An 11,259-nucleotide genomic window follows, 5' to 3' on the forward strand; every position below is an offset into this window, starting at 1 on the left:
GTTTCTATTGTTTTTTTCAGCAGGGGGCCCTTAGGGTATATATGCCAAAAAATGAACTAAATAAGCTGCCTTCATTTCCTAAAGATGTATTTATAAATAGAAAACACATGAAATAAGCAACACAGCAATATATTCTGCTCCCTGTAAAGTATTCATAACCACACCTCGGACAAATAACTGTTTAATGATTAGCAGAAGAATGCTGTATGGGAGGACAGACTAGCGTCGGCATCAAACTCAAGAGAGCATAATGTGGAAAAGCGTAATGTGCATGATGGAAAGTGTTAGGGTCATTTCTAAGATCCTCATGCTGTATAACATTGTGTGTGTCTTCCTGAGTGCGTGTGAATCACTCGTTTTTATGTCCTGACTAAGCACTTATACTGAGAGGGTCACATCAGGAAAACCTCAGATGTCACCATGCTTTTTTTTTAATGAGGCATGCAATTTATTAAATGCAGTCAGGCGTATTAACCTTGTAATCCACTGTGACAACAGAAACTTAAAAAAAAAACTGAGAAAAACATGTCTAGAAACACACACACAAATAAAAAAATAAAATGAACAGACAAACGTGTAACCTAGATGAAAAAAAAAAAAAAAAAACTGTCCTTTTTCACTATACTGTAATTTAAAGATAATTTTGTAAAATCCAAATAAGCTTTACATATCTTTATTGGAAAGGGTTCAAACTATATTCTAATGCTTTTTCAATGAATCATAAACATTTTTTGCACCTGTGAAATAGCCTGTACAACAGTTTACAGGCGGTAGACAGTTAAGGTCACATCTATACGGAGCCCCTAAAGGGACGTGGTGGTGGAAATTTTTTTAGGATGGGAGAATTTTTTTTTGCGTGGGAACGCAAAGTTTCTCGGGGGAACGCAAACGTTTTGCGAGGGAACGCAAAAGATTTAAAAAAAAAAATCTCCCATCATAAAAAAATTTCCACCACCACGTCCCTTTAGGGGCTCCGTACATCTACAATAACTTAGGACACTTTAAAGAGACCTTTCTACGGACTCTGACAAACACCAGGAGAAAGATCCGTGACGCAGGAGACATGAGGACTGCAGGTGTGAACAGAGCAATAAACCGCAGAGTCTTTAATGTAAGACGCCTAAGACAAAGCTACAGTAAGACAGGAAGGAAAGAAGACCGTGAGAATGAGATTCACAGTAGAATTTAAAGCATCTGGTGCCACACCGCACACTCACCGCTACTTTTGATGCCGAGACCCCTGCTCTGTTCAGGGACTCAGTCCATTCTGTTCATCAAATGTCTCCGAAAACTTGGTCAGTTTATGTCTGTTGTTGAATATTTTTATGTTCATACTTGCATGTTAAAAAAACTGACTGGAAATAAAAGCAGTAGAAATTGAGGAAACATTTCTTTCTTTTGTCTGTTTTCAATTAGTCCTGCAATAGACTGGCTTTTCATTCAGGCCAGGAATGGATTTGGTTCAACTGGATGCTGTCAATCTAAGAAAACCAATACAACCCAAAGTATTATAATACTCAACCCATTAAAAAATATCTTTATTAGATATTAGATGTCAAATGGACTTATAGAAAGGCACGGAACACACACATACATATATACAGACAACATATATTTGGATGAAAGCTACATTAACTTGATTGCAAGTCAACCTTACACAGGAACATTCGCTGCCCAAGTAAACGGGTAGGGCTTCTGATGACTTTGAGTATACATATTTAAATAAGATATACGTTGCAACACTGTGCTTTCGTTACTCTTAATTTTCAACTAGTTCATGTTCATTTCAGTAAATTACTTCCCCCAACCCCAACCCCAACTTCCTGTGCAACACAGTTCACAGTTTCTCTAGTAACCTGACCATGGCATAAGTGCACTTGTTACAAAAGGGTTCTTCTTTTTACTTTTACTTAATGTTCAAAAAAAAGCAGCCTTACATGGGTAAGAATTTGAAATAAACGGTACACATAGGAGCCTCACTTTCATGACAGTGCAGTAGAGCCTCCGAATCAGTCCTGAGGACTCCTTACCAACTTCAGCTTCTGTTATACGCTTCCACGTTTCACGAATATCGCTGACGTGTCCATGTGAGGTCATCATCTGGTTGTAGATACAACTATGATAAGGAGCTTTTCCTTCTCCCGAGAAGAACAAGTGATCCTTAGGAGAAATGTCCATCACTTTAGCACAGATTCCAAGAAAGACGTCATCAATGTGAAAGGAAGCGTTTAGGGTGAGTGAAGCTTGATAGATTCTGGTAGCCACATCTCTGGAAAGGACATACCCGGATCCAGGGGTGTAATCTGGGTAAGACACCCACGGGTACATGTCTCGGGACACGTAGTATTTGCTCTCTTTGTCTCGGACGGGCGGCGAACCGCGGTGCACCCTTCCTATCCAAAGGTCTTTGGCGTCCCTGCGGCCGATCCCTTGCAAGTAGCGAATTAAGTTGTGAACGTGGACAAAGACGTCGTCGTCCGCAGACATGAGGAACTGGGAATGGTGGCAGTAGTTTTCTTTCCAGCCAAGCTGCAAAAGTAGCTTCAGGGTAAGGTTGTGGAAGGTGTCTTTAAAGTCCTGCTGGATGAGGTCATGATATCTTTGGTCCTCAAAGAACAGTTGCTTCTTAAGTTTGCTTCTGTACTCTGGTTGGGGATGGAGGCCGAGAGCAAACAGCACCTTCACCGTAACACCCAGCGTCTCCTCAATGTACGTCTCATTTCCCCAAGTAGAGCGAATGGCCTGTCTTCTTTCAAAGTTCTCAGAGGAGCTTTTCACAAAGAGCAGGAGCAGAATGTCTTTTTCATCACACTTCCCCTCGTTGTTTATGAGGTATCTGTACTTTGGAGCGTCTTCAGGATTGACTCTCAAGCTTGCGTTAAAGAACGTGAAGCTATTGAGAAGGTGGCGGTAAGAGAAAGACATTACGTGGCTTACAATGTTATTGTCAATCTTTTCCCAGTACGTCATGAACAGTAAAGCACTAAAGCACACTGATATTAGCCGTAGTTGGTATTTTTTGAATCTAGGCATTTTGAGAAACATCGTGACTTTGGCTCCAGTTCCGATTCTTGAGATTCCTGGCTAGGTTTCACCTAGAGTCATGATGGCCTTCAAAATGTGTCCAAGTCTGGGTTGGAACTCTGAGAAATAGTCTGGTACTGTGATTGCTCAGCTGCCACTGATGTTGAAGCCCTCGTCATGACAAAAGTTCAGTGAGGTTCACCCAGTGTGATTGTGGAAGTCTGTAAGAGAAAAGTACATGATCAGCTGACTTTCCCTGCACAAGGATGACCAAAAGCCTTGTTCGGACGGGATTCATTTTACAAAGGTAGATGGAGCAATGTTATTTTACCACAGGACGTCTATAATAATAAAGGCCAATTCACATGGGAGAAGATATCTCAGTAAAACTAGCAGAAGTGGGAGGGGTAACTCGATTTATGCACTGCCGTCACCTTCCTGTCGCTATGTGCGTATTACGTTGCTTCCTGATATCACGTGGGCAAACACATATAACCTATATTTCTATATAAAACAGTTAGGTCTGGTCGAACGATGTATTAATTAACTTCAGATCGGAATATGTTGGTATTAGGCACTTGGTATTAATTTTTCCAGACCTTTTTACCGAAGGTAAAAGTCGCCGTAATCTTTACTGACATTGTTCGTAATGATTACTGAGATGGCACATTCGGACGGGACTAAAATCACTGAGAAGCTCTGGTAATAATTACTTTACCCCACCTCTCCATGGTAAACTAATCCTGTCCGAATGGGGATAAAGACGAGACGACCAAGTGGCCGTGATCAATTACAGGAATATCCCAGATGCCTGAACATTCCGTGACGTGGCTCAACTTGCCCACAGCGCAAGTTGAGCCACGTCACAGGGTGTTCAAATACTACTTGTTGTTTAACACCAAATATTACTGTTTTAATAATTACTAGGACATCCTGTAATGTCATATAAACCTTATTATTTTGTATAATATCAATGGGTCTTAAATATAAAAAATGATTTAGAGTAAAAAAATAGGCTATGTCATCATTTGCTGACCCTCATGTCGTTCCAATCCTGTATAAGAAGATATTTATGAGAAAAAAAGGATTTTCTGTACCATGTTGCTTTGGACCCCATTGACTAATAAAATGGACAAAAATATTCTTCAAAATATATGTTCCACAGAAGACAGAAAGTCTAAAGGATCTGGAAGTACATCAGGGTGAGTAAATGGCAGAATCAATTTTTGGCAAACTATCCTTTTAAGGTTATTTAAAACTGGCATTGACAAAATGACCGTCTCCTATCCTTACGTTTATACCATTAGACATGCCTTCTGCTAAGAATATTCAGATCAGTGCAGTCTAATATACTGATTAAATAGTATTTTAAACTAATTATAATCAATTATACATAATCTTGGAAAAACAGAAAGAGGAAAAACAGAGAAACTGAAGAGAGAGAACACTTCTTTCTTTTTACATGCAAATTCATCACAGTAGTGCTACACAAAGCATCGTCCTTCAACTTTCAGCGGTCATTGTATGCATTTCATTCAAAGTTAATGGTTTAGCAAGCTTTGGTGGTTATTTCTAATGCATGCCATTTCGAAAATTCCTGTTTTGCATGAATCTAGTCTATCCAACTGTCAACCAAGCAAGGTTTGTTACGAAAGCCAAGCTCTACACCCCGACATGTAGCAATCCTTGTCATGTCAATCTTTGCTAAATTTGAGTAACTTGAGTAACCTTTCCATTGAATTGGCAAGTCTTAGCTTGCAAGATTTTGCCAGTGTTTGACCTGATGGAAAAAAAAAACAGTATTTACGAATAATAGAAGAATATAACAATGATTTCTCTATACAATTCTAAAAGAAAATCTAGCATATTCTCACATCTAAAGTTATGCGATGCAAATATTATGCAATGCAAATGCAAATGTGAAGAGAAAAGCTGGGGGCAGGGATGGGGATACATGTATTTAAAATATGTATTTGAAATACAAAATACTATTTTGCATTTTTTTTTTTTTTTTGAAGCCTATGAAAAAAACAGAGAAAAAAATGACAAATTAATACATTTAAGTTTAGTATTTTTATATCAAAATACTTCCTGTATCAACTAGTTCAGGCCCCTAAAACCCCAACTTTCATGCATTAACCTCTGCTCTAAGACTTCATCTAGCATTGGGTGAGTGACTTTTCAGCATTCATAAGAAATAAGATAAGGTGAGGATTCAGAATAGGTTCCAGTAGATTTCACCCTATAGCGATCCTTCACTGAATGGCCGATTTCACATGAATATTTTCAAAGTACAAAATATTATATTTGTATTTAAATAAAATAAAAATGTCCACACTGTATATGGTATTTTACTTTGATCATTTTTAAGTGAGGCATTTCATATTTTTATTTTTAAAAATCATTTTCATGTATTTATGCCCATCTCTGTTTTCTTTGTTGAAACCCAATGACATCCCCGATATCTGTCTAAAGACTGGGTCTAAGATTTAAGAGAACACATGATGTTTTCTCGTTGCGCAGATTCGGAGGTAGTTCAGAACGAGGCAATTTAAACTAGCAGACCGTTACACTTTTAAGATTTCCTAAATTATTTGGCAAGTTAAAAATAAAACTCCTGAACAAGAATAAAAAGAGAAGTGTCGACTGAATAATGTTTCAGATCCCACCGAATGGTCATTACTGTATTTCTCAGTAACTCTGGAGACCCTGGTTCAGATACACAACTTTGACAAGCTTAACTAGTAGGCTATACCAGCATTCACAGCAACAAGATGTTAAAAACAGGATAGTTCACCCAAAGATTTCAATTTTGTTATGATTTAGTTACCCTAATGTGAACCAAAAACAGTTCTTCAAAATGTATTTTGTGTTCCACAGAAGATGATAGAATAATTATCATTTTTGGCGAACCATTCCTTTAATTACAAATGGGAAATTGACAAGTTACACAAACAATTTGTTGAAAAAGTTAATGCTAAGAATAAGTAACTTTTTAAACATGTATTATTTTAACTCAAGTGGAGTTCACCAGTATATTCAACTGATTTATTAGGTAAAAATGAGAACATAGCACTCTGCCTCTTCTATTTAAAACACAAAGGTGTTAAATAATAAGTTTAAATGTAATTCAGGTATCTGAACGTTCAGATGTCAGTCACATACAGAGGCCACAAAAGAGAATCAGGACACTTTTTGAACATAAAATGCATAATATTTAAAAAAATAACCACATGTCAAACCAAGTAGCAACTGCAAACAAATAGCCTCATGCTGGACTGATCTGATCTCTTTTTATTTACAAGTGGTTGACTTTTAAGCACGTCTTTAGTGATATGAAATCAGCTCTCCTCACGTTCACAAAGCAGCAGAAAGTGTCCAAACACCCTTTACTTTGAACACTTTGAACAAGAAAAACACTCTTCCCTTTGAACAGTATAACTGTGTTTTATCCTTTTAGACCTTTTTAAAACTTTTTTTTGTTGCGTGAAATGGGTTTAAATTAAAAGCGTGTTTGTGCTATATTTCAGCTTTATGTTAGGTTTGACGCGCCGTATAATAAGGGATATCACAAGGTAAATGTGATGACTAATGACAAATTTGTTATTCGGCAAATAATATTTTAAAGTAAAACACAAAATGAAAGCATTTGAGCATAACTTACCAGGTCGCTTGACAGCAGAACGCTGTCCTGGTTTGCTCGTTGACAAACTGTTGCTCTGGGGAAGTTGTAGTAAAGTGAACTAACCACGAGGAGGAATGAATGTGTGAGTGTTTAAGAAAAGGAGGGACACTCCCGTATTTGTGTAAATGTGTGTTAAAGGGGACGCGGCACGCGCGTGAAAATAGGCCTATTATGTACAGTTGATCAGTCTAGTCTCTAGTTGATGCTGCTCTGAAGCCCTTAATTACACACACAGCGATGCTAAATTTGCTTTTATATGACATATAAAAGCATTTATACTATATGCCATAAATATTTCATAGAATAAACCCTGCAGCAACAACAAAAAATTTAAATTATTGATAACAAATAATACTTCCGCCAAGCTATTCAGAAAACTTTAGCAGAATGAACACACAGAGAAGCAACTGATGTAGTTAGGTCAGACGTTAAAACATTACTAATTACATAAAACAGCACTTTTAAATGTTAAAGGACGATCGTGATGGACCTTTTCCCACAGACTATGATCTAACGGTCATGCTGATGCACTGTAAATCCTGCTAAGTTTTTTTATATTTTCAAAATGACAAAAAACTAGATAAGGCTGCTGTGAAGGTGTTTAAAATTACAGCGGCTGTGGGAGTGATGGTAAATTGACATCTTTCTCTCTTCCGAAATAGAATTTCTCTCTATTTTCCCCCCCTCTTTCTGAAAGTTGTGAAAACGCTACCGTGGAGTTTTTCTTTTGCTATTTGATCAAATGGGAACATGAAAAACATTTAATGTAGACTCACGTTCACAGCTAGGCCTATATTACCAACTATGACGACTTCCGCGAAGTTCTGAGAAACCCGGAAATGTGAATGGGTCAATTGACCCTTTGCCCCTTAGTTACTGTTGCTATGTACGACAAGCCATAGGTCTCTCACGCCACACATCATGTTGTCAAGCAGTGAAAAATAGGCTACATCACAGAGTAAAGAGGACACTGACAATGTGCAGACAGATAGAGCAGGTACTTTTGGTATGAAACAGTCTCAGCTTTCAAATTTTGTCATTTTTTAAGAAATTCAATTCTGTTTTGTGGCATTTTAATGAGATCACTGTAGTGCCTCAGTTCAAGAAGCATGTGAATCTATGATCTTTTCCTTCTAGTTATAGCATGAAATAAACATGAATGAACGTCAGAAGGTATGTCGTTTCAACCATGGAAAGATGACAGTAGACACCATTTTTCAAGTTCAAGGCCACCGACGTTAATCTACTAACTCTCCTATCTGGATTGTTTGTCGGACAAAATGGCGGCTTCGGCATTATGATTCGTCAGATTGCCTGTCAATCAAACTCCCGCCAAAGGGTGAATTACATAATTACAGACACGTTACTGGTGTTGTGCTGAATTTCAACCCCTGCCAAATTATTACCCCACTAGCATTGGTAAGTTTAGGATTAGTTGTGGGGGTGGATTAGGCAATCAGGTACTGACTTCAACCAGGGGGGTAATAATTTGGCAGGGGGTCGAAATTCGGCACAACACCGGGTTTGACGACCTGAAAGGGTTAATGAAGCAATAAGCCCCAAGAAGCCATGGTTTACTCTGAATTTAGAACAGCTAAGGGCCGTTGTTAGGCACGATGGGGAGCACAAAAATGTAGTGCTATATGGATAAAAAATATTCTTCTTCTGCCAAGCAATGTATAGGCTAATTCATCAGAAGCAGAATGGTCACCAATGCTGATGTAATGCAGGTGTGTATGTTTGTAGAGTAATTTACAATGGCTTTGAATGCAGCTCAGCTAATCGTATAAGGAACGGAACGATCCGGGTTCTGGAAATAAAAACTCCATTAATGTATTTCATAGGGAACTTGATTTTGATCGATAATTCATAAACCTGTAAAGACAGAAGCTATGGGGTTGTTAATCCATGATCCTCTCTTCACGATTTGTTTCTCATTGAAATTATTTGTACTAGGCCTATATTTTAGTTTGATAATGTTTTTATTTAATATTTTGTATTTTTAGGGGATTTTACGGTAGCCTACTTAATTATATTTATGCAGTAGGTAAATTCCATTTATTAACTTTTTGAGCATGGACGAAATGAAAATCAAATTTCCAACTTAAACTGTTCCAACTTATAAATCTTGAATGCTTTGAGACAGACTTACATGTAGTCTCTTTTTAAAGACGGCACTTGGTAGATTATTGATGAAGTGAAAAAAAGTTTTAAAAAGTGAACTTAAAAAAGTTACAAATATTTACTTTTTTTTTTGTTACGAAAAATGCACAAAAATTCTGTTTTCAATTTTTATATGAAATATATTTTCCAAAGCACGTTTTACTCAAAAACGGTGAGAAAATCAAAGCCATAAATTTGAACAAGTTGTGTTTCAAATTTGAGGTTGATCTCTAAAAAAGAAAGAAAGAAAGAAAAAAAAAAGCTCTCAGTAAGATTTTGTTTGGACGCAGTACCAAAACTTTCCACTAGATGAAATTCTTTTCCTATTAATTACCAATGCAGTGCGACTATTTTTTTCAGGACCATTAACTTTTCGAATCATGTTCATAATTTGTGTGTGTGTTTGTAGTCTTGTGCGTTTGTCTTTTGGTCCAGTTTTCAAAAACATTTTCTCCTCGTAGCGGATAGGCATAGGCCTATAACTCTTTAACAAAGACTTTTTCAAATCCCTATGGGAGAAATACTTCCGGAACCAGAGCCGCGGAAAAAGCGGGAGGACACTACCGGCCCCTCATCTGTTCTAAATCACTGTCTTCTTGGGCCTTATTGCTTCAACAGCCAGCAAACAAGAATGTTTCCCTTACATTCCCATATGGGAATACTAACCTTTCTAGATGTTACAGGGTGGGGTTTTTTTGTAACGACCAAAGAGAAGCTACACAGAACGTTCCCAAATGGTTATTTTTAGGTTTTCTTCAATAACAATAAACTAACATTCCCACTTCCCAGAACGTTAAAAAGAATGGTTATTTTTATGTTTTTATTTTTATAACCATAAAAAACGATGTATGTCACATTTTTCATTCTGACCCAACTACTCCCAGACTGTATTAAAGTCTAAATAATGAATGAAATAATTAATTGATTTGTAAAAAAAAAATGTTGTTGACTTGCTGCTTTTGTGGTGTTTTGTGTTTCAGCGCCCTCTGTGAGCAAGACATTCATATTAGTATAGGCCTGTTATATATTAGCCTATATTACTATATATTATGTATATAAAGTATAAATTCAAACATCTGAGAAACACAATGAGAATCTGTTTTTTTTTTTTTTTTTTTTTTAACCTAGAATTTAAGAACAAAAACCAAAGTTGACAAAAAATGCAGATTCTGCACAACGCAGATTTCCAGGTCACTAATTAAATAAGCAGACGTGTGACTGATCATATGACTCATTTATAGCCTACAGACGGCTCTCGCTTCCATTGAATCTCTAGTATTCTCAGGAGAACAGGATCATCAGGTTTTACAGAAACTTGCAGAGTTCATCCAGCCTTAGGAAGGCAAACCTGTATGCTACATTTTGGCTTTCATACATTTGTGTCAAGTTTTTAATGTTGTTTATATGTCCATGTGGTGTTTTTAATATGCTTTAAGACAAACCATGCGCAGGTTGCAGAAGCGGAAGGTTAGCTTGTCAGTGCTCAGACCATATTCCTCACATAGTCCAGTCATTTTAAGCCAAAATGGGGGTCAACCTTGAACAAATTGCAACAGAAGCAAACTCAACTGATTTTGTATCCTCAATAGCCTATGTCCTGAGTAAGGAAAAAAAAAGCCCCGAAGAATCCCATTAGGGGAACGTTTCGGACCCAAACATAGCCTATTCATACGCCTATTCATTCTTTTTCTTACGTGAATAGAGTAAAATTTTTAACTTTTAGTTTAATTTAGTCAATTTAGTCAATTTTAGTTGATTACTTACATCAAGACAAAGTTTATTACAAGTTTTTTTGAAATTGTTTGTTAACATGGACAAACAGTGCATAATCTAATTACGTATGTGCTAATTTGCATAAATACACATCAGCTCTAAACATTGGGAATAGCCAGGTGAAAATGTCTTGTTGAATCTTGTTGACATATAACTGTAAAATACTTAATGTTAAGGTCTGAATGGAACCCATTACGGCTACCCATGAGCATTAATACATAGAGGCAGGAAGAAGTACTTTAAACCAGCCTTTATTAATTATTATTGCAGAGATGGGGTTTGGGGCTGGGTCCGTGGGACTATTTCTGTGGATTCACTTTTTATTTTACTTACCTTTTGTCTTCTGCATTCTCCTTACCATTGTCTCCTGTTCTTCCCTCAGACTCGTCCCCCAGAAACAGTCCCACGGACCCAGCCCCAAACCCAATCTCTTAATAATTAATAAAGGCTGGTTTCTAAAGTACTTCTTCCTGCCTCTATGTATTAATGCTCATGGGTAGCCGTAATGGGTTCCATTCAGACCTTAACATCAAGTATTTTACTGTTATATGTCAACAAGATTCAACAAGACATTTTCACCTGGCTATTCCCAATGTTTAGAGCTGATGTGTATT

At 37.1% G+C, this 11,259-nt stretch overlaps 1 protein-coding gene across 1 annotated transcript; it reads right to left on the reverse strand.

Annotated features, from left to right (window-relative positions):
• Nucleotides 1-1,508: 1,508 nt before the first annotated feature.
• b3gnt5b (UDP-GlcNAc:betaGal beta-1,3-N-acetylglucosaminyltransferase 5b) lies at nucleotides 1,509-6,901 on the reverse strand. Its single transcript, XM_084120171.1, has 2 exons — nucleotides 6,689-6,901; nucleotides 1,509-3,245 (listed from the first exon to the last, which is right to left on the reverse strand). The coding sequence occupies exon 2, from the start codon at nucleotides 3,043-3,045 to the stop codon at nucleotides 1,918-1,920; it is 1,128 nt and encodes a 375-aa protein (XP_083976297.1). The 5' UTR covers nucleotides 3,046-3,245; nucleotides 6,689-6,901; the 3' UTR covers nucleotides 1,509-1,917.
• Nucleotides 6,902-11,259: the final 4,358 nt, after the last annotated feature.

Source organism: Abramis brama (genome assembly GCF_963993115.1).
Source record: "Abramis brama genome assembly, chromosome: 7".
Lineage (NCBI taxonomy): Eukaryota > Metazoa > Chordata > Actinopteri > Cypriniformes > Leuciscidae > Abramis > Abramis brama.

Coding starts and splice junctions, on each gene's coding strand:
- b3gnt5b (XM_084120171.1), bottom strand. CDS start 3,045: ATGTTTCTCAAAATGCCTAGATTCAAAAAATACCAACTACGGCTAATA.